We start from the raw sequence: 25,376 nt of genomic DNA on the forward strand, positions 1-25,376 counted from the left end.
CTACTGAGCCTTGTAACAGTATAGTAGCCCAAATGCGACATCTTTGAGGGAAAGTAGGGAATTTATACGACTAGACACACAAAACTGCACAGATGTAAATTACGAGCGACGACACACTGTCACAAGATTTACAGTGCTTGGCATGACAAGCTCTGCAACACTGGAAATTTTTATTTCCCAGGATATGAATGTGCCTGTTGATTACATCACTTTTGTGGGAGCATATGATTGACACCGGTAAATAAATTGCCTCCTAGTCTGCGAATATAGAATGATCTTTGATTGACTACAATTAAGACCGTGGATAATTGTGCGCTATCCTCGTAAAACAATTGTGCATGTGACCGTCAGATGGCGTAATAAATATTTATATTATGTTAACGTTAACGTGTTAAGTGACGAAGTAGTTATGTTTGCGTCCAATATTATTTAAATTATTTTAATAATCTTAATTTTTCTTAGTATCGCAGTTATTCTTGAATTTGTGTATTATATGAACCATTTTCCGAAACAAATCATATATCATTGTCAACTATAAGCTATTTTAGTTTTAACAATAAACACATTGTTTAGGCATGTTGAGTTCTCGGTGTTTAATGTAAAGCCCATGTTTTAAAAGTGAATCATATTCTTTTGACATATGCATTTAGCACATTGTTTTAAATTTCACATCTGGGAAAACATTGGCGCGGTAACTTGGTAGTATTTGTTGTAGATGTTGGTAACCATGTTCGAATCGGAGGACATGTCAAGTTTTCTGAGAGGTCGTATTAGGAATAGAATTACCGGTGGACGGTACTAATTTTTCGCAATTGCGTGCTGTATGTTATAACATTGATATGAAACGATACCTCTTTTTTGTATTCTGGTAGTAACAAACAGATCAACATGCCAGTCATTCTTCTTGATAGATTACCATTGCCGAGTTTACGGGCATACACCGTCATTAGTGTAGTGTTGCTGTCATGTTCAGTTTATTATGCTGTACAAATAACCAGTGATCCAAATTGGAAAGTGAATTCAACTGCGTCAGGACCAAATTTGAACACGAATGAAAATAAGTCGGATGAAAGTGTATCATCAACTGGAGCCAATTTCCAACATAAATCTTTGGGTCATCACTTCAGTCAGTTGGTGACATTTGTGATTCAAGAACCACTTTGTATATGGGTAAGTTCTTGTAAATCTGCTTGTGTATGTAGGTGATACAAAAAGGCCTTGCAATATAGTGACCATGTATATCTCTTTCTGAATTTGAGGTGTTTTTTGCTTCTCGAGAATTATTCAGACGTACCCAATCCAATTAAACTGCCAGTTGAATTTTTTAAGTTAAATTTTTAGTACACAACCATTCTGACTTAATACAGTTGTTACTGTATTGTAAACATTCACTGTTAACACTTTTTTTTGTAAGTAATTCAATCACACATAGACTACAACTTCTTTTGTATGTCTTTGACATTTTCTGAAATGTTGACTTCATTAGCTTGTTTAGTCAAACAATTATAAACTTTTTTTACTTGCATTGTGATGCAAGACCAGAATTAGGAGCATGCTGTTTCTCATTTATAGTTAGAGATTATCTGAAATTGTCCTCTAATTCTGAAAAGTGCAACAGCTGTTTCATAAATAACAATTTTAAAAGTTTTCTTGGATACTCACACAGACACTTCTGTATCAATCTCTTTAGCATTTCATCAGCTTGTGTGTAATCACCATGTCCATAACCCCTTTTACTCCATGATTTGGCATATTTTGAAGAATTCTCATTAAATTTAGCATAGGCAAAAGGAATTGGAAACCACTCATTTCATATTTTTTTAATTCTATTTTACTAACAGTACAAATATGGTGGTCAGAAAAAGTTCTGTACGGAGAGAGACATTAGTATCTTGACTATGATGTCTAGAAATTTTGTTTATGTAGAATACATAGTAACAAGTTTTATATGCAAATGTAATAACATGGTTCTGGGGCGGTCAAGGCCTGTAATAGGCTGTAGAACCCGTGATGATGATGATGATGAATAACATGGTTCTTGTGAAATATGTTTCTGCTTTTCCTTTTGAAAACCATTGTAGATAGGCATATGAAATTTGGTGTGTTGAGTTGAAAAACATATCAACAAATGTTTTTTTTATAATTTTCTTATATGGTAAAGTTACAAACATCTATATCATGGCTCCAAATATAAGCGTTCTACTTTCTAGAGACGCCGTAACAGAGGCTGGTGACAAGAACATTTTTGCCTCAATCTTAACTGTATTAAAAGGTCTATTGAAGTTATGTATTATGTGTGCAAGTTATGGAAAACAGGGAAAAGTGTGAATTACTTTTGTCCCCAATCTTAGTGTGAAACATTTAAGGTGAGTTATTAAATATCACTTATAAAATTATTCACATGAGCAGTTCTGTGAGTAGCTGCATTTTATGAAGTAAGTTACATAGTAAATATAAGTTGTGCATCTGGAGCTTGTTTATGTTTATGGTTCATATCTTTAAAGTTATATCTGACAGCTTTCAGATATTGGAAACCAACATTAGCAAAGATTTTGCATGAAGATGAGCCACTGAATTATATAATCATTAATTTATGTTAGACTAGGCTGTTGGTTATTCACATTACTGGATGTGAACTAAAGTAACATATAATATCCTTACATAACTGAACATTATTGACAATGTCAGGATGTATGAAACCAGTTGTAGAAGTCCTTCTAGCTTCACTGATTGATATTTAAATGAAAGTAGACAGAAATTTTTAATTTTATTGCATCCATGAAACAAGTGCTTTGTTCTTTGGATTCATGTCTTGTCAGAAATCTACAAATTACTCGCATTGAAAAAAATCAACAATTTATTACTTTGGAGTTTACATTGAAGTTTGCCAGTAATTTTATTCGCAAATGACAATACCAAGCCATAAGAGATACTGGTAATATTTTATCTGAAATTAAGAAAAAATAAACTCCTCAGCAGTCAGTCAGTTCTGTCTCCACTTTTATTAGTATTTACGACATTAAAATTTTTTTCTTTGTCATGATATTGTAAGTTAAAGTTTTCTTGTGCTTATACACTACTAATGAAGGAAACATGGATGTACAGCTTTATGCATTTTTAACCTTGACACTAGATGGTGATGAGTGCTCATCTTCACATTGTGACTGGTTTTCCCATGAGGGAATGAATCCCAGATACCCATTGGACATAGCGACAGAAAAATCCCTGCCTGTGCTAAGAGTCAAACTCTGGCCATCTGTCTGATAACCAGTCATTCTGCTAAGCTACCTTGGCTCATAATTGCTGTCATAATTCTTATTCGTAATATAAACTGTAAGTTACAAAACTTTTAATGAAGTGACTTGCCAGCAGCAGCAGCAGCAGCAGCAGTTTATTCATTTAGAACTAAATGGATATCTAAAGGCTTGTGTTTCAGTTTTATCAGTGGTAGTTCAAACTTCATCCATACTTGGTTCTGGGACTAGTGGTTCAGCAGTATGTATTTCAGGTTAACTACATCATCAGCAGCATTGTGGATGTTTTGTGGCTCACTAAAATAATTTTTCTGTCTGTCCAGAATACCCTGGGAATCCACAAGTAGATTAGTTTCATCCATCACAAAGTGTATCCAATAAAAATATGCTTTGATTTATTTAGATCTTTACCCAAATCTCATATATCTTTTTCTTTTTACTACTTGTTTCCATCTAATTTTCCATATAATTTAAATATTTTTTTAATTTCATTCAACAAGATTTTATTTTTTGTTTTACACTTCCTTTATTTGTTTGAAAGCTACACCCGTTGCATTGTATTCTGTATTTTATGAATTTAAAGCATTCTTTCACCATACTTTATTCTAGAGGGTAACTCAATAAAGCTGTTAAAAATGCAAGCTTGTTTTAATAATTATTATGAGCAGGAATCACTAAGATTGATAATAGTGTTGTCACACTTAATGCGCTGTTATGTCTTGTTTTACACTATACATATTTCAGCTATTGTAATAATTTTTAGGCCATGTAGACTTAATAATTGCAACAAAGCTATTTTTGCTCACTGTTTAAAGTACCTATAACAGTATGTAATGTGTTATGAGATAATGTTGACATGTAAGATCTGAAGATTTCACAGTGACTAAGTATAATTAATTTTTCTCAGGCTGCCAACATGTCAGGTGAAGTACCATCAGTACCCTGAGGACGAAGATGGTTCTCGAAACGTTGGTGTTTTCACTGATCAACCACCTGACACAGTTGGTAGCCTGAGAATAATTTATTATGATGTTGACATGTAGTGGACAAATTCCATGAATAATGGAATGACAGTAAGTGTATGGGCAACATTTCCTTTTGTATTTGTGTCAGAACCAAATTAACTGTGTTTTTATAACTTTCATAATTTATTTTGTACAGTATTAATACAGTTGTATGTAAAAATAGGAACTGTTAATGCATTGACATTTGGACAAGCTGTTTATTCTCATATACATTGAAGGAATGGTTCAGCTTATCTACATATAATTTATGAGTACAAAATTATGAGAATCTATATGATATATAATTTAATGTTTTAATTAATATGAATAGTTTAAAAATATTATCATTTTAAAGTAACGGAATGACATATTTAGGTAATGGAATGACTGTCTGATTTCACTAGTGTTTTGCAGTCCACAACAAAATCATTCTGCCTTTATGGTAAGATCACAGACGTGGTACTTGTTCCTTTAATCGGTAGTAGGTACTCGTAATTGCTCTGTAGTCTGTCTTCTTCTACCCATTATTTATCTTCTTTAAGGGTAATGCATCACTTTCTCAGGAATGTTTTTTCATAACATATTACATGAACATCATTTACCTGGCTCACAAAGAAACTGTTACTACTTTTTAAAGCATTGTACACCAAGGCAAAATCACCCTGTAGTAAGTTAGAACAGTTTTCACGTTTCTATGAACTTTGCCTTTTATTAGTTTTCTTTTTAAATGTATGCACTTTTTTCTTTTGTGTGTGTGTGCGTGCACACGCGCTAAAAATGAGTAATACTGGTAATCAGTAATAAATGGACCAATAGGCATAATGCCAAGAATGCTGTTGGTCTCTGCTACTGAAACTATTCCATTCCATATTTGGTCCAGTACTTCCAGATGTTTTGCTATTTGAAAGGCAGAAATGTAGAAAACTTTTATGCCGTGTGTAGCCAGACATTTTTTAAAGGAAGTTAGTTTAAAAACTTGAATTTTTCAAAGAACAATGTGCTGGCTGCTCAGCTTAGTGGGGATTTCCGTTGAAGGTGTTTTGGTTTGCCCCGCCGCACGTCATAAACTGTTGGCATCATTAACGGTCAATTCCTGATCAAGAGCAGTCACATTTCAGTGCTGATGTGTATTACTAAAGATTTCAATAAGGTTCTTTTATAAGTAACTTTACCAAGAATGTGTCACGTTAAATGCATCCCAGTATCCCATGAGAGGACCTCATGATTCTACTGACCAATAGCCAGTGATAGAAGATTAGTGAAATGCTCAGGAGTGCTTGGCATGGTCCTTATTCAGTTCTTGCAAATACTTCAGCATTACTCAGTGCATGTTGATTCGCTTTGCAAGTTGTCCATTTTTCTCTTTTGATAGTTCCACCAAATCATCAACACCTTCACCATGTTATGTGGCAAGGAAGTGTCATGAAATTGCTACTTTATAGTGCTCCTTGAAAAACATTGAATTTGCAGTTAGAAAACATTTTAATCAACTGGTAGCACAATCACTGCTGGATTTACAAAGATAATATCTCATATAAGTTTGTCAAGAAATGTGTGCACAGAACATTTCTTGTGATCAAGTTCATCACTAATAACTGCACGAGAATATCCTTTGTTTTCTCCATTCCAGATGAAAGCTGTGTAGACAGTGATTTGTGACTTGGACCAGTGTGCACTTTGAGCTTCATTCTGTAGCTGGATTGTACAATTTTTAGCAAAGCCTACTAGCACAATAATGTTCTTAGGATTAGCTGATTTATTTTTCTCTTAAAAGAATTTGTTTGTTTGTTTTGATCTGGTGAATGTATAGTTTAATAATTCATGCGGCAATTTAGAAAGAGTGTCAAGACTCCTACAATTCTATCAACTGCTTAAAGAACAACTTGTTAGTTCTCTGTATGTCACTGCTTCCATGTCATCCTTATTTTCCACAGCACATCACATCATTCAGAGTACTTTTCCCTCAAATACACATTTCCACAATTTTTGCATTTTGGTAACATACAGTTTTCCCTTTCCAGATCACACACAGTAGAGTGATTAAAGTCAAGAAATGTACTTGCTTCTGGAACATGCATGTTTATTACCTTCAGAAGTAGCTTCACATTCTCATGACAATGACAAAGGCATACATTGTGTGGTGTTTATTGGACACTGTGCACAAATTATGGCCATGAAGCATGTAGTGCCCTACAGTCACAAAACTTTTCAGACTAGGAGCTTGCCACGAGTTATCCTCTCAATAACAGGTTCCTCTATATTTCATCTTACATGATGCTTTGCTTTCATTATTTGGTGCACTCTGGACTGAAATTCAATGAGCAATGACAAATTTTGTGACAAATTTGCAACATTTTCTTGTGCTTTTAGGGAGATGAGTTGCCACCCATTTAACTGCTTTCTTTAATATGGTTGGTGATTTGTAAGGGTGGTTTGTTTTCTTAAAACTAGGTTTTGTATTTTATGATTTTCATATATGGTTCTTGACATGTTTGTACAATATCTCTGATTCATTTTTTCTTTTTGAGCCTGAAACTCTGAATCTTCTTGTTCTTCCTCTCCTTGTCTTCTTTGATATTTCCTCAGACGAACCTTTCAATATAAGTCTTTTTCAGAATTGCAGCTGCTTTGTTGCTTCCTAACTAAGATAGAAACAACTGGAAATAAAAAGTGAGATTCATCATCATCTGCTATGAAGGGGTGATGCTTTCTTTCCACATTCCACTGCAGGCTGTACTTTCAGTGTCAAACTAATAAATAAAATTATTTTTTATTTTTTGCCTTATTCCTTATTTGAAAACTGAATGTAAATTTTCCTTCAATGCTTGATATTTCAGATGGCTGCAAACTGTCTAGTGCCCTGATATACAATGAGTAGTTACTTTTCCCTCCTTTCTTTTATACTAGTTTTGCCAACACACACATTTAATTGGTTTGAAATCACTGTTTTATTACAATGAATTAAATTAGTTTTTACTCTTTGCTTTCTCTCTTATGAAAATTCAGTGCTTAACATTTCAGATGACTGTGAACAATGAATAATGCATTTTCCCTCCTTTCTTGTATACTAGGATAGCCAACACACATTTAATTGGTTTTGTGTTCCTGAAAGTGTAGGACAACATCTCTAGAAACCAATGAACTATTGTCATTCCATTACTGGAGTCATGTAATTTCATTACCATATAAATTAAAATGTTTTAAAATATGTGTACAAGTTGTAGTAGTGAAAATCTTTGTCTTAAACAAAGTTATATTTGATTGTCACATTTTAACTTAAAACTTTATGGAACTCCCAACATGCATGGGGAGATGATAAGTTACTACAAATTTTTGGTTCAGAAGCTTGAAAGGAATTGACTACTTGGAAGACCTAGGTATAGATGGGAGCATAATATTGACATTAAAATTAATGAGAGTGGTTGGGTGTGATGTGTAGAATCAATTCATCTGACTCAGAACAGGAACTGGTTGTGAGCTCTTGTGAATGGTGTAATGAATCTTCAGTTTTCATGAAAAGTAGAGAATTTCTTGACTAGCTGAGCTTCTCAAGAAGTGTTCTTTTGTATGCTTTATGTTTTGTCTGTGCACCAATGTTATCAGAATAAAATCATCATCATAATCATCATTATCAATAACTTTACAGATTAGGCTGTTGGGCCTGTTGCATCTCGGGTGAATCACAGCTGGTCTTTCCAACATTTTTCGGTCGTCCAATGTTCCTTCTTCCTGATGGTTTGTCAGAATGTTATATTTGTTGGGAATATTTCTTATAAAGTGATCATTGACTCTTGTACTGTGAAACTACTTATTGTAGTGATTAATTGAAAACAAGATTATAAAACTTGCATTTTCTATATTCATAGTATAATTTTCGTGAACCTTAGTGTCACACGCTGTCGTCATGTGTAGAAGTGGTGGAAAGCTAGAGCTAATTTGAACCACTTTTCGGTGCTTATGATGTGGATGTATTTACATGGGGTTGGTATAAACACAGAAGAAGCATTGTGTGTGTGTGTGCACGTGCACGCACACATACACACACAAAGTGGAAAGCCTGGTTCACAATGAGCTGACATTTGTAGCAGAGATTGACGAATTTCTGAACTCATGTTTTATAAGTAACCGCCACTAAAATATATTAACATTTATTACTGTACTCTATACTTAATTATTTAATTGCTTTCCTTAGTTTGTGTTTCTGCTTCAAGAAACAACGGAAACAGAGTTTGAACCAGTTTTCAGGAATTTCTTTGCTTCATGGCCAATAGGAGACCAAAATGTTGATACTACCAGCTTGGCACATGTTTATGTTCACTCTGTAGTCTGTTTTAAATGATCTAGAAAGTATATTGAACTGAGTTGGGCAAAGACTGTAGCATGAAGGATTTTACTATTGTAGCACTAAGAAACAAATGTTTGTATAATATCAATAGTAGCCGAATACAAGTTTCAAGAAATATGTGGTACTTTCTGTGAAGGTAAAGCTCAGTAAGAACTGCTTTATGAAGGTATATTCTTAATTTTGGCACTGGCCTGTAGGAGAGTGGTCAGCGTTGAGCTCTGCTGTTTCACTATGAAGGACAGAGACCTTAGTGTCCATTGGATAGGATCCTGTAAACCTGTTTTGAGTAATAATAACAGTTTTGACCAATTGTTCTTAAGATTAAAGTTATGTAATTGCTACAACTTTTATATGGTAATATAGCAAATGACTCTGTAGAGCAGAGTCTTCCGTAAGAAGCTGCTAGTCATTTTTATGTAATCCAAAAGTTTGTTTCTGTATTCATAAGAGACCACCACTTATCCTTATTCACAGTCAATAAATCAAGTTTGTGACCTTCCATCCTTTCTTTTTATGAGGCATATTAATTCTGTCATCCACTCTGCCTAGATTTGCATGTGGTTTCTTTGCTTTAAGTTTTCTGACCATTGTATGCATTTCTCATCTCTTCCATGCCATGCCCATCTTGACATTAATGCATTTATAATATAGTGAAAGGTAACATTCCTGCTACTTATTTAAGCACCATGCCATAACAATGTATGGGGAAGTGGAAGTACATCTCCACATATTCTTAACAACAACACTGTGGATCCCCTTCTGGCCATTGGATTTTCACCTTGGTGGTCCAAGTAATCAGTCTGGGGATGGCGATGAAGAAAAGAATACCTGATTGCCGGGGCTCAGACCTCAGTCATCTGGCCCATAGTGTAATTATTATACTGACTCTTTTTTGTGGTGCTGAAAAGTAACAAAAGAAATAATAATGGATGAAAAATAACTTTGTTAATTTTATTAGTGTTTTGTGCATCTGATGTGAAGACATTCATTACATTGGTAACTACCTTCTTTATTACTGCCCATTAAAATTATCTGTTGGGGGATGAAAAGTCCTGTGCTTTGTTACTTTGTCACTTTGTCTTGGTTTAGATGAAATGTCTCTCATATAATGCTTATAATATTTACTATGCCTTATTTGCATGAATATGAAGTGAATGCTTAATATGAGGTTGTGTATATTTATCTATCTTGTGTGTTTCATCTCCAAACCCACTAAATGGGTTCTGAAGTTTGGTGTAGAGTGTTTGTGAGAAAAGTTGGTTAGGAAAATTTAATTTTGGATTGTATCAATTGGTGGGAGAGCCGGCGTAGCTCAGTCGGTATAGTGACTGGCTACGGGCTGGACGACCGGGGTCCGATCCCCGACGGGGGCAGAGGATTTTTCCTCTAGCCTCTGCGTCCAGACCGGCTCTGGGGCCCACCCAGCCTCCTCTACAATGGGTACCGGGGTCCTTTCCCGGGGGTAAAGTTGGCCGGGGGCGTGATGCTGACCACTCACCCCCATCTAGTGCCGAGGTCAAGAATGAGTAGGAGCTATACCTCCACTCCCCCCAAGCGCCTACATGGTGTATAGTGGGACAGCTTTACTTTACTTTTATCAATTGGTGTAACTCGTGCTTTACACTAAGCTCAAATTTAATTTATTTAGTTTTATAAAAAATACCCGTAGTATAAAGATTGTGCATAGATGACATCTATAACCTTTTATCTGAAACATTATTGTATTGAATATTTAATTATTGGCAAGGGGAAATAATATCTGACTTCTGTATAGTGTGATATCTTAAGTGCAGTAGCTTCACAACAGTAGATTTGAATATACAATAAATGTCCATAAGGACAGTTAGTTGTATTTGGAAAATACGAAGGCATATGTATCCTGTGTTCCTGCATTTGTATTTAGATCTCATAACATATGCTGTATGCATTTGTACATACATAGGGAATCATTCATATACAATATCTAGTTTCCAAAAGAACTATCTTTTGTGTAATTGATTTTTATACGTTCTTTTCACACAGTACACGGAATGAACACATACTGGAATGTGCCTGTCAGTCTCAAAACTATTTAACGGATTTATCTTAAATTTGGTATTTGAATCTGCTTCAAAAGTTGCCATTTACATCGCAATTTTATTGTTTTCTAAACGACTCATCGTACAAATAATTTGTGAGATGTATAGATACCGTTTAAATCCACAATTTTGTTTCGAAACCTTTTTCTCTGTGCAGTGAATGTTGAACTAAATACAGAAGAATGTAGTTTCATTGTATTATGAATGGTATTGCAATAATATATTCGTTTCTGTTACCTAACAGAACAAACTACTGCGTTCCTTTGTTTGTTGTCGGAGAAATAGTTACAAGTAGATTATGATAGCTGTGTCATGAATTACTGGTAATTGATAATTGAAGTAAGTAAGTGGGGAAAACGTGTTGAAATTGAACTGGAAATGATTTTCTTCGTGTCTTAATCTCTTTCCTCATTTCTCTCTTTCCTTCTTCCCTTTCGTAGTTTTATCTTATTCCTTTTTCCCATATTTTCCACCCCTTTCAGCTTCGAACAACCATAAAACACGTCTCAACGTACTTGTCGCCCACATTGGAAGTACTTATGAAGGCTGCCTAATGGTAACAGCAACACTTGTAGAATATAATATTTTTCCATCTAGCGTCATTACTGAGAACGTTTTGGCCTCTGTGAGGGCAGCCAAACAAAGATCAAAGCAAACATTAAACTAATACTAAAATATGATACGAAGTAATATGTACGCAGTATTAATTCACTATTTAAATAAGTTGTATGGATGGATGCGTTATATAGTAAAGAAAAGGGAATAAAAAGAAAATTGATTCTTATGATATGGAGATATTTGTTGTTGTTCCGAAAACAAGATGTGTGTGGGAACTAAACAGTGGCCAGTGAGGTACGTAAAATTCGCAAACACGCATTTGGGAAATTCGTGTGCCCTGTTTAGAGTTTATCTTTCCACACGTGTCAGAAAAGTTCAAAAAGCAAAGATATGTTATAACTAAAAATGGGTAGGGGTCGTAGGTTTGTGGGCATATGTGTGAGACTGTGGAACGACTTTTTTTTTCGAAAAACCTTACCATCAGTGTGTTGTTCATAAATGCCGGTTCTTTACGCTGAGTTTTTCATGATGAACATTGTAAGCAGCTAACATTCCAGGAAGTGTGACTTCCTAAATTGTAACTAATAATAATGCATTGTAAAAGCGTAATGTTACAACTCTGCTGTGTTCGTCTCAGTCTGTTTCTAATTGGTAGGATTTGAGGTTTTCACGGCCTGATGATGAAGGCAACAAGGACCTCTGAAACGTCGGTAAACTTCTACCAGACTACACGGCGCAACAACCCAGAAGACAGCCATCTTCTGTTCCTAATTAATCATAATGCCACGTTCTTGTGTCGTCTGAATGATGGCAAAGCTGGAGTATGTTAGCAAAAATCCAGAGACCGGTTAAAATAGGTTTAGTCCACTTATTTCCAGATTCTTCCCAGCTAATGATATCCCGTTAGTCTATACCGTTCTGTGTTACGTAACGCCATACATTAATGCACCGTTGTACAGGTTGTTCGGAAAGTCACGAAACCCATTCTTGTCACACGTTCTGTTTGTCATTAATATAAAATCAGAAATAAGTTACATTGAAACCAAAAAAAAAAAAAAAAAAAAAAAAGTCATGTGAAATGTTGGAAATATCCTGTACTCTTTTTGTATCACAGACACGTTTCATCATTTGAGATACTTTAGATTTGTTTGGCACAGGAGAACCGGGAAGTGTATCCCCAAACTAATTCTGACAAAAACAAGATGGCTGGTAGTGTTCGACAAAGAACACTCGTTGCACTTTGGGGAGGGGGGTGCGGAATTATTTCACTTCGACAATTTGAAAGCAGCTAACAGACTATTACGATCAGGTTAAATTGTGTGGTCCTTATATAGTCACAGTGATATTGTGTTTGTTAATCCAGTCGATTTATATTGACTTGCAACCATATTTAAATATTTTAACTTGGGTTGCATGACTTTTCGAAGAGCCTGTATGAAACCACGCTGTGCCTGGGCATATTCGTACGCGTGTAGATCTAGTTTAAATAAAATACTAAATGGATTGTGTGTTAATGAGGCAGGACACGGCAGTTAATCTGGAAGACTGACATGTAACCAGATCATTTCACATTAATGAAAGTGTGTCACAGGGACTCGGAAGGAAATTTAAAGCGTTGCTACAGTTTTTTGCATTGCTAATAAATGTGGGCGTTGACAATACCGGTCTTTTACCAAATTTGGCTACTTTTGTTTCTGTGGCTGATAATCATTTTTGTTTTAGATGTAACGCAGTAAATCTTAACGAAATTTAATTGTTCTTGCAAATAGAAAGGATGTCAGGGAGAAAGAATCGGGGAGGGAAGTAAATAAGGAAAAAAGTGGGGAGAGGAAGGAAGGTAAATAAAGAGAGGATAAAAAATATCTACTCTTCTTTTCTCGTTGAGCAAGTAATGCTTGTAACATACCAAATGAAGCTTGCAATACTGCAGGATAATATTTGAAACAAATGTTTGCTTTGAACCTGTGTGAGCAATGTCTAACGTCTCTGTGACATCCTTGTGTGATGACCTCTGTATGGCATTAAAACTCACCAAATAATAAAACAAGGATTTCCGGGTATAACTCATTAAAACCTACTTTTCTATTGCAGTCTTGCCAATCATGTTATTGATGCCATGTTTAGGTGACGTAAATTTAATCCAGCGTTGAAATGCCGTTTAGCTTGTGCCTGGACTCCGATGTAGACCGTTGTGCGATCGAATCCTGCGTGAGTCGTTTTTATTGTTTGTAGTGGTCTATGCTGATGATGTAAATTTATTGGGGGATAATATAAATACCATAAAGAGAAATACAGAAGCCCCAGTTGACGCTAGGAATGAGGTTGGTCACCAGAATGCGGGCCAAACGTTAACATAAATGTGGCTAATTCTTTGAAAATTGACAAAGTTAAGATATTTGGGAGTGACAGTAACAGATCAAGATTTGATACATGAAGAAATTATGAGCAGATGAAATTCGGGTAATGCTTACTACCGTTCTGTTCAGAACCTTTTGTCTTTTCGCCTGCTGTCTAAAAACGTAAAGATTAAAATATACAAAACTGTAATTTTGCCTGTAATTTTGTATAGGTGTGAAACTTTCTCTCTGACACTAAGGGAGGAACGTAGACAGGGTGTTTGAGAACAGGGTGTTGAGGAGAATATTTGGACCTAAAAGGGATGAATTACTAGGAGGCTGGAGAAAGTTGCGTGATGAGCTTAGTAAGTGTACTGCTCGCCAAATATAATTTGATAAAGTCAAGGAGGGTGAGATGGGTATGGCATGGGAGAGAAGGGGAATGCATACAGAGTTTTGGCGGGCAAACTAGATGGAAAGAGGCCACTGGGAAGACCTAGTTGTAGTTGGGAGGATAATATTAAAATGGATCTTAAAGAAATAGGATGGGGTGGTATGGACTGGATTGGCTCAGGACGGGGACCGGTGGCTGGCTCTTGTGAATACGGCAATAAACCTTCGGGTTCCATAAAATGTTGGGAATTTCTTGAGTGGCTGAGCGACTGTTGGCTTCTCAGGTAGGACTCTGCTTCAGGGAGTACGTAAGTTTGTCAGTAAAACAGCATTCGGAAGGTTGGTATGCGGTTTGCAGTCGTTTACTTTAGTTGCCTTACTGAAAGTGTTTGTTTTTACACTTCTCACCCTATTTACGAATTTTTGCTACAACGAACCATGTAAATATATATGCTACCTATTTGTCGATTTACGAACATTTTCACTAAATGAAAAACCAGCCTTTGTCCGAGGGCCGGGCATCCGCTTCGAAATTAACGAATGTTAAGGAACACGGCGCTACGTAGCGCATGAAAAACGCGACGCGGACTCACTTCCCTTATTATGCGTTCAGTGATTAAGGCTGTGATAAAGAAGACTGCTTCTTCTTTGTTTACGTAAGTTCTGATGTTTGTACTGCAACTACAATGACTGCTGTACAGTAGCTAGTAAATATAATAAAACATTAATGCTGCTGTTATTTTTATGACTGTATAGCATTCTAACATATCCGGGGAAAACATTGGATGATTTTCTAGGTGTAGAGAACCAGTCAGAATTTTTTACGTTGGAATGGATGGGAATTTCATTTTAAATTTACGAATTTTCACTTTGCGAACAGTTATCATGTAACGAATTACGTTCGTAAATCAAGGGATTTATTTAAAATCTCGAAATGTCGTACTGTGAGGTTGTTTGCACAATTCAGAAATATTTCTCCGTTACATTTTATGTTTTCGCCTTTTTTTGTACAAGGAATGATAGATAGATAGATAGATAGATAGATAGATGGCTCTAATAACATCTGAACAAATTGACGGACGTTGATATTTGAGGTTCTCACGGCGGTTCGTATGAAGATGGATGCCGTCTGGGTTGTTGCATTATGTAGACTGGTATAAGTTTACCGACTCATCGCCCTCATGATGGAGGTAACAAATATATCTGAAACGTCGGTAAACATCCACCAGACTACACGGCGCATCAACTCAGAAGACAGCCATCTTCACTTCACATTCACTTTACAATTTGATGGCGATAATTAATTAACCGTTGGGACCACATGGGAAGTTAAAATATAGTATGGAGATAAACGCACTGTGTATCAACCGTGGGCCAACGAGCTACGAGCTGGACGACCGAGGTTTGATATCGGTAGGATCAGGATTTTGTCTTATTCCCGGGATGGGTCCTGAGCTCAGTCCATCATTCTTAACTAACTTAACCTGCCTCCCCCTTTACTTCTTCATAGCTTCACAGTTACTACATTACATCTCCTTTAACGTTACATTAACGGTATACAAATAGAGAACAGACAGGTCGTAATTGTATTAAAGTTTCTATTCTGTTTGCTGTAGGAAAAGCGAATCTGTCTTGCGTATGGCGGAGTGACGTTTACGTTGTTGACTATTTACCTTCTGTCTTGATGCTTGTCGTTGGTTGTGTTTGAGCTTTAACTGGTTCTCTTCCACTCTCGAAGTTCATTTAAGGGTCATTCACCTACAGTCTTCGTTGACTGAGATGCGGTACTTTTCCCTTGAAAAAGAAAGCACAGGCTTGTAGACTTGATGGGCTTCTAGGAAGGGAGAGTAGGAAGATATAATTATGGACCTACAATTTCTATTGTAAGTCATCTGCTTTGTTCCGGTCCAGGATTAACGATGAAAATATTAATTCGAAGATTTCTGTCTTCTGGGTTGTTGCGCTGTGTAGTCTGGTAGATGTTTACCAACGTTTCAGAGGCCATACTGCCTCCGTCATCAGGAGGCAATATGACCTCTGAAACGTTGGTAAACATTTACCAGATTACAAAGCGCAACAACCGAGAAGACAGAAATCTTCATACTCACCGCTGTGAAAACCTCAAATCATAAATATTAATTCCTTTGACATTTAGTAGGACTCTTTGGATGTAGACTCAGCCCATTGCGTTCCTTTACCTACACAGTAAAGTGCAAGGTACAGATGCCTCCATGGGGTTGGGACCCACGATTCCAGTGTGGATAGGAGCGAACACGTCTTAGGTCAAGCGGCTACTTGAATTCCTGTCTTAGCAATTTGTTTTTAAAGAATACAACGGAAGTGATTTATCAAGGAAGTACCACGTTACGAGAAATTGAATAACGAAGAGCTTCATAATTTTTTCTCCGACTAGATATTGCTGGGACAATAAATTCTAGGAGGATGCTGCGAGAAGTATAGCAAGTAGCCCACGTGTAGTGCACATGGAGGGAAGAGCGAATTACGTATTAAATTTAGCCCATACCTTTATGGAAAGAAGCCATTGGCAAGATATTAGCACAGACGGGAATACAATGTTATTGCGTCTTTAAGAAATAGGGCATGCATAAACTGGATTTAAGTGTCTTAGCACAGGATTGAATGGTGGGTTTTGTGAACCCGGTGATGAACCTTTGAGTTTCACAATTTTTTGGAAGACACTGCACAATGGAATTAGTTGGTTAGTTATATAGTTAATAGGCGATGTTTCAGGTTCTCACGAAAGCGGTTATGAAGATGGGAATTTGGGCCGTATAGTCTCGTAGAAAGAAACTGGTCGACGTTTTATATGCGTTTACTGACTACACGGCATAACATCTCAGAAGACAATCTTCTTCATCTAGTTAATAAGTTACGCTACTGCATATGCACTGTAACTCCCTATGAACCTTGGCCTTTGTGGAGAATTTTCTACCAGCTTTTAGAACATTTTTAAACATTTGGTCGCAGGACACATCGCATGACACGTGAAAACATCCATACTTCTAGTGGGATTTGAGCCCGCGATCCCATTGTGTTCCAGCAGCTGCCTCTGTGGTGTCGTTACTCTAGAACAGGGTTGTCTAACTTTTTTCTCTCCTCGGACCAAGAATAGTTTGCCCGTTGGACCCAAAGGCCGAGATACTCCTCTTGGCACTATTTTTGAAAACTAATTGCCAATTTTCGTTATTTTTGACAATAGTTATTCAGAAATTACGACATTTCGTAGCATACAGGCTTACTCAAATTTAAATGTGCACGTATTACAATAGTAATATTGTTTAAAATTTCTGCTGCAACAGCTTGTATCTGACACAAGTTTTGCTGGGAAAACTTGTTTAATAGTAGGTTTTAAAGTCAGTAGCATGTGTGGCACTTGTACATGTAGCAGCAGACGAGATAAGAGTAACGATATTTTCATGTCCTTCAAAGTAAAGGAAATAAATGAACTGAAAGTAACCAGTAACAAATCAGAAAATAATTTCGCGGGTCTGGTTTCAAGATGACTCTGGCCGAATGTGATCTGCGTTCCTCCAGTTGGATCACAGTGTCCTAAAGGACATCCGAGCTGTGAATGTATTTAGTAGGCCTTCGTGTGATGTGCAGCCGACTGGCACGCAGAAACCGTCTTCAGAAGAGGCCTACGTTTTATGAAACCAAGTGCCTGTCAAAGGTCCCACTATGCAAAATGCTGCACTTGAGCCTGAGGTCAGGACTGCAAGAGGACTAGAACACAGAACGGCTTGCACAGTAGATCGAAGATGGTTGTGGTCGCAGTGTTAATGGGGCGCCCCTCGTTCGTTCATCAATTAAACATATTTGACGGAGCGTACAGTGGGCACATCGGGACTAGAACATTTTGGCCCAATTAAGCGGCTGCCTCAATTATGCCAAGTTCCACGTAAAGAGTTAAAAAGTTTTGTTCTTTAAGATTTGTCCCAAATAAACAACTCCCCCGATTAACCAATGGCCCAATTAACCGGAATATGCTGTATTGCAAAATTTCACTTAGGCACTTATTGATTTGCGACTCGGATTTAGGTGTCGTTGCCGTTCTTCTGACGTTCTGACCCATAGGACAGTGTGTTACACGGCTGTTTCCATAGATACGGGGATCCTATCCCGAGTTATAACCAGGGTTGAACGTAATTATTTTCCACGTCGTATTTTAAGGGGATACCGTGTGTTATTCATTAATTAGTTTGTAATCGACATTAATTATTCGCTACCGTCAGATTGAATCTGCAAAATCCTAACCATGGTTTATGCACTTTCTTGAATAGATAGTACTTAGCTTAAGAAATGCACACGGTTCTGAACCAGTTTATTTCACTCCTCGTAAATCCACGCTGTAACTAGGTTTGAATACAAAGATTGGCAGTGTTCGAGTGGATCATACGTTCGATAGGAACGCGGTTTGACCTTACCTATAAAAAACGCATGCCTGTGACCAAATGCAGTGGGGAGGGGGAGACTTGTGTTTTGCAACACGACACTTCGCAGTCTGACTGATGTCGACATCTGGGCAGGCAAGCTTTTGGTGACCTCTGTCATGTAGGTGTTAATCCGAGCATGTTCATAAAAGTATTTGCCCGTAGGACGTGAAGGGCAGGACACGTACGTAGCATGGGAGAGAAGTCGAATGCTTGCAAAATTTTAGTCAGCAAACCTAAATCCTTTCAAACATACTATATTAAACTTTGCAATAAATATCGAGTTTGTATTAGAAATTGTATTTATTGGTTATAAAAGCCTTTCAGTACGCGCCACTGAAGCCACTGATGATCATTAGGAGGTTGAAGAGTTATACAGTTTTAATTGGATGACGTAGAATTCAATTAGTTTTTGCCAAACAGTACATAAATCAGACTAAAACCAAGGGTGAAATTAAGAAAACGGGAAAAAAATTATCTTCTAATTACTGGCCTGCAGCTGTAAGCAAATTTTTGAATTTAAGAGAGTTTTTGTTGTAATTAGCATCGTCCTCCTCCTTTTCTGGTAAGGCACCTCGTGTATGTAGGGACTCCTAAGTTAATGGATGTTCAGAAGAATTAAGATAACGTAAACTCACATGTAGAAGGATGCAAATTGGGTGATGATGCTACCCGTATTACCGAATGTAGCGTAGTACCATTAGATTGGTTGTGTATTAATGCACGGCCGATGGAGCTTTAGTACATCTGCGATTTAATTGAGTCGTCAGACGTTCGTGGTTACATTACCGCCACCAAAACGATAATTATCAATTCTGTTTTGGAAATATTTTTATTAACAAATCTTAAAAATACGTATCGAATCAATTTAGTGTGATTTGGAAAACCACACAAGGTCGGTCAGAACAAAATCATTTTATTTTCTCCATTTTTAACCGTGTTCTTGAGAACGAGTCGGATATAATGTGACCAGGCCTGTGTGCGTGTTTTTTTTAACTGAGCTGGAAGGCTGAGAACTAACGGCCTTAAGCAGAGCATGTCTTGACTGTAGTTTTAGTATTGACAGGTCTTGGCCGAGAGACCTTCTGATTTTCCTAGTTTCTTCTTTTGTTACTCATTCACTGGGCCGGATCGTGCCGAAGCTGTGCCCCTACATCAGATTTGCGCAGTTAGGTGGTTTGAATGTGAAATAATAACCTCAGCTGTTGTTGGTATAGCGTTACAAAGTAACCAACTTGCGCTCTTTTTATCGTGGTTAATCTTGGCACTAGGATCTAGAAAGTGAAACGTCTCGCCCCCTTAACGGAATGGGCCATGGCCTCAGCAGTAGTGACTTATAATGCAGCTTACATCTAATAGCTATGGCATCACCACCAGTCGACCTACTGTGCTATAAAAAGCGTCACGAACCTTCTCTATTCCAAGCCACCAACATACAACAAATTTAAGATATATTTGGATGCGTAGATCATTAAAATAGCTTGTTGATTGCTGGCCAGACACAGGGGCCGGCAGCTTCGTCTTTCGCCTGACTAAAACCAAGCCTTCGAAAACTCACTAACGACAGATCATTTGCTTGCTTGTGCGAAATTTATTGCGAAGTCCAGTTTATTTATTTTAATTTACTTTCATTATTTTATAACAAAAGGCGGGCTTGACTATTTTTATGATGTCCGCCAGGCTTTTCTTTTCAAGGTAACTAACGTTTTGACCAGTTTTTAATTACCTATCACCAATGACACCGTTGTCATTTAAAATAAGATTCTGAAGTACTTAAAAATGTGCAACTTTTGTGAAACTTTTTACGTGGAATGTAAAAAAGAACAGTACGAGTTCCGCAGGAAATCTGTATTTAGCTTTGAGTTTGATGGCGAAGATTAATAAACTGTTTAAGGCAGGAGTTCGAAACCTTACTTAGATAAACCATAAACACATGTCCACAGATTTTGTATGGAACATGTTTGTACAGGAAGGATATTTGGCGGCACGTCCGGTCTTTTTTCTCTATGCCCTGTCACTGCGTCTTGGTTGCTGTGTTTCCTAGTCCTAGCGTCACAGTTGCCAAATGACCTTCCTGTAAAAGTTACGTTGTGATCTTGGGGGCGACGATGCCAAACTTTGAGGAGTCCTGCAAAATGTCGAAAAGAAGGTTTGTCGGTATGGGAGAAATTTTCTTCAGAAAGGCCAATGCTCAGAGTGTGCTGTAACATCCACACACACACATTTTACTAATAAGAAAATTGTATCGTAGAGCAAGATACAACGGATCTGTCGAGGAGCAATGTGGATTTGGATAATTTTATGGAATAGCCTGCGAGATGGAGAAAATTGGAAATAACTAAAAAAATGCATATCTTGCCAGATAAGCACTGCGTGCATTTGCAAAACATGATTAAATAAGTAAGAGTATCAATGAATAGAGAGGTTGGTGAAGAATGGGTGTACTAAAATAAATTATTAAAGAATCAGAGATAACAGCAAGAAATATATGAAAAGAAACATAAAGGTAACAAATTAAGACTATGAAATGATGAAAATTAAATAAACAGGCATATACTTGATGTTTAAATACGAGAACTATTATAAATTGATTGGATTATAATTGTGCACGTGTAAAGACGGAAGGAAGGAAGTTTAGTTGACAGCCATGTGATATGTAGTGGAATTAGAACAGTACTTTCAAAGCAAACAAGATAAAGTCTACATTGTAATAAATATAATAAAGTAGTAATTAACCTGTTCTCCGCATGAGAATGCGAACACTTATTTAAATGTCTGGACCACTGAGGAAGAATAAGATTTATACTTAGCTAACAATTATGAAAATGTTAATTAAATAACAGTACAGGGATACTTGACTGTATTAAAGCAATTTAAAAGTAAAAATTCTCTTGGGTCAGTTTAAAAGTTGAATGTACACCTACTATATCACATGCTCGTTTATTAGTCATGTATGTGTTGGAAGACGGCATATTTAAAGAATGAAAATTATTAGTTGTAATAACGTTATTTAAGGGATGTGACACAAACATGTAAATATAGATAAAATAGCTTATTATATACATAACATTATGCATATTCTTGTGCATTTTCCCATATCTGTTTATAAAAACGTGGACAAGATCTATTGAATAAGTGTTGCTGAATTTAGGCTAAGATTGTAACTAATGGTATTATTACATTAACTGAGCATGTTTTACAGAAATCTCAGTAGTAATTGTATTTTTGCAACGATGCATTTCTTTTAGAAAAGAAAGGAATATCTTATCCTAATGTGCAGCCATTATTTATTATTTAAAAGCCTTTGATAAAGTAAACAGAAACACACTTTGGAATATTTTGTACAAAATTGGTTTACCACTACACTTAATTAGAGCTATCCAGAACTTGTGGACACAAATTTTAATCGACAGTGGTGACAAACTAAGTGTGGAACCACTGCTGGTAAATTTACACGTTGGACAAAGGTTTCTATTATCATACAGGATGTATGCCTTTATTGACAAGTATAAGGATAGGGATGTTTCTTTATAACATGCTCAAAGGTTGTTCCTCCATTCTCCACACATGCACGAGTACGACGAATTCGTTGGTACACACCAGGGTTTCCTCGAATCATCTGGCATGCTTTCTGCACACATTCCCATAGGTCGTCATCATTGTTTATGGGTGTTGCATAAACGACGGACCCCACAGATAAAAGTCCAATGGAGTCAGGTCCGGTGACCTCGGTGGCCATGCTACTGGGCCACCACGCCCAATCCATCGCTGAGGGTACCGTTCATTGAGATGGTATCTGACGCGATGGGAGAAGTGTGCTGGGGCTCTGTCATGCATAAACCACATTTGTCTTCTTGTATTCAGTGGTGTATCTTCAAGGAGACGTGGCAAGTGTCTCCTTAAGAATCACCAATACGAAGGTCCTGTTAGACGCGATGGAAGCATGTGTGGACCAATAAGCATGTCGCCAACAGTTCCTGCCCAAACGTTAATTGAAACTCTTTGCTGGAAGCTGGATTCACTTTGATATAAAGTGAATTCACTGAAACTTATTTTTGACTATTATTTCGAAAATGAAACATTTGCGACCCCATGTTCATAGGAACATTTTTTCCTATTTTTGAACCTGGAACACATTCACACACGAAGTATGTTATCATACTTCTGACTCACCCTGTATACAGGGCGTTTATAAATTATGACTAATGATAGGGGAGCTTCTCCATGTTTACTTCAAGGCCAGTTTCGTTACTAGCGTTTAACATGATTATTTGTTTTCTTTCATGGTGTATACGAGGGTTACTTCAAAAGTCATGGCAACTAATTTTTGGGGGGCAAACACGTTATATTGAAGGAAGGTCAAAATATACGTATGAAAGGGCACGATATACTCCTCTGATTGGCGTAGTCAGATCAGATAGGTGTGTATGGGTGTAGGTATAGTAGGCAAGAAAAACGGCACATTACGGAATGACCTTTTTTTCATTCTTTAATCCTCGAAAAATTCAATTCACATCTAACTTGGCATTATATAATTACAGCTATTGAAGTGTAATTTAATATATAAATAAATCATCTAATGACAAAGACAAGTGTATTGTTTAATTTAGGGAACCAGACCATTCCAGAGAAACAGCATGATCTATTGTAATTCCTGAAAAGAAATGTGCCTTTACTCCAAGACCAACCAATTGCCAGGTCAGAATGACTGAGGGCATGATATTTTGTAGCTTTGTCAGGGCTATTACACACCTTGTGGGGTGGTGATAATACTTGTAGATGAGAATGGAGCAATGGTCAAATGGTAATTAACTCGGAGAAAAACTTGCTCTAGTGCCACTTATGAATCTTGCCTGAAGTCACCTGGGATTAAACTCTGGTTTCCATTGTGAGAAGCTAGCATCCAGCCACCTGAACTCTAGCACAGCCACCAGTTTATGATGTTGGCTTCAGAATACTTTTTTGCATGTTCTTAATTTGCTTTGATCTCTGTAATTTCCTGGACTTAACTCATGTGGCTGAGGACTTTTTTCTAGCCTCTGCGTCTAGATTGGCCCTGGGGCCCACCCATCCTCCTCTCCAGTGGGTACCAGCATCCTTTCCCTGGGGGTAAAGTGCTGCCAGGGTGTGACACTGACCACTCACCCCATCTAGTGCAGAGGTTTAAGCATGAGTAGGAGCTGTACCTCCCCCCCCCCCCCCCAAATACCCACATAGCTTATAGCAGGACAGCCTTTTTTTTAAGTATGTGGATTACTGGCTAGCTAACTCCATAGAGCAGAGTCATTCAAAAGGTAATAGTTGCTTTGCTGCTTAAGAAATGTCTTTTATAGAATCCAAAGATTTATTGCCATATTTCCAAGAGGCCACTGTAATGTCCTACCTGAGCAATCTGAATGTAGGCCACAACCTCTTATACTATACATAAAATCAATCTTAATATTGATGATGTTACTGGGTTATGATGGTATGTAGATTTGTAGGTAGATACCAGCATTTTGGAGAAACATATTGTCTCCATCTTCAGGACTCAAGTGGTTGTAGTACTGAGAAGTGGAGAGTTTGTATGTAGTCAGGCGAAGGGCAGACTAGGGGAAAATATACTGATATGTAGCTGTGAGAACCTCAAACTCACAATATTATTATTGCCCTACCATCCTTGTGTAGGTCCCTTAAGGGGGTTCTTCAGTACATGTCTTTGACTGAAGTTTTATGTGCATATGTATGTAATTATATAAATGTACAAATAAATTTGTGTTATGTTTAAAGCAGGATAAGAACTGCATTAACGCAGGTGCTTGATGGAGATATTTTGACTGATTGCTGACCAGAAAGCCTTGTGAGACATAATCTGTAGTTCAATAATTACTGAACAGCTTTAAATTATTCGCACTGACTGAACATATTTTATGAAAACATAGCAAAGACTTAGATATTACGTTATAATTAATGTTATAGCATGATACCTGAAACTGTGTTTGATGTTTTGAAGACATTATGATACACAATAATTATACCAAATATGTAGAGAGTGCTGCTCATCTTTATTGTACCCTGATATAGATGCGGTAAATAAAAATGACAAGTATATGTGTTAGGGAGACCAAGAACTTTCATTTGTTCCAAAATCTCAGATCCATTGTACTGTACTTATTTTTGCCATCACATTACATTAAAATTTAGTAAAGCACATATTGTTAGTAATATCAGATAGAATTGTTTGATGGCAGCAATTTGCCCACTCCATGCTTAAATTGACAAAATTTATGTGCTAACTAACGAACAAATTTCATGGTGTAGTCTTTGTAAGAAAGTTAATAGTTGCCGAGATGATCGTGAAATGCCCTGCTTTTGTGAAAAGTGTGGAACCTACCAGTTGACCCTGTCCTAAACCATTTTGAATCTAGTGCATACTGTATTTGTTTAAGATATATTTTAATATTCCCCTTCTAAATAGTGTCTTCCCTCAAGGCTTTCTGACTAAAGTTTGGAACATAGTTATCTCTTCCAAGTATGTCCATCCCACCTGCTTTGGTTTCATCATAACAACCCTGCAATGGATAAAAGCAGCTGTGGTTTGTTGTTTTTAGACTCTGATCAATATGGCGTACTGCTGTCTCATCCTGCTTGGCAAGTTCATCCAGAGGCTTGTGTTTGGGGAACTCAGAGTGTCTGAACAGCAGCACATCAAAGACAAGTTTTGGAACTTTGTCTTTTACAAGTTCATCTTTGTGTTTGGAGTCATAAATGTGCAGTACATGGACGAAGTGGTGTTGTGGTGTTCGTGGTTCTCAGTACTGGGGTTTCTTCACCTTCTAGCCCAACTCTGCAAGGATCGCTTTGAATACGTGAGTAATATGGTGCAATCAGCGTTAACAATAGCTTGTGTTGACATATGGGCTGTTACTGTTTTCCACCACTGCATTGTAATGTAACATACATTTTATAAGACAGTTA

At 37.0% G+C, this 25,376-nt stretch overlaps 1 protein-coding gene across 1 annotated transcript in view; it reads left to right on the forward strand.

Moving 5' to 3' along the window:
- The first annotated feature begins 605 nt into the window (after nt 1-605).
- LOC110832360 (E3 ubiquitin-protein ligase AMFR) overlaps nt 606-25,376 on the forward strand; it is a 41,834-nt gene continuing 17,063 nt past the window's right edge. Inside the window, exons 1-2 of the mRNA XM_022069275.2 lie at nt 606-1,170; nt 25,010-25,267. Coding sequence (XP_021924967.1) covers nt 889-1,170; nt 25,010-25,267 — 540 coding nt within the window. The 5' untranslated portion in view covers nt 606-888. The remainder of the gene's footprint in view (nt 1,171-25,009; nt 25,268-25,376) is intronic.

Source organism: Zootermopsis nevadensis, unplaced genomic scaffold (genome assembly GCF_977971745.1).
Source record: "Zootermopsis nevadensis isolate Lab colony 2312 unplaced genomic scaffold, Znev_1.0 Znev_ptg000006l, whole genome shotgun sequence".
Classification (NCBI taxonomy): domain Eukaryota; kingdom Metazoa; phylum Arthropoda; class Insecta; order Blattodea; family Termopsidae; genus Zootermopsis; species Zootermopsis nevadensis.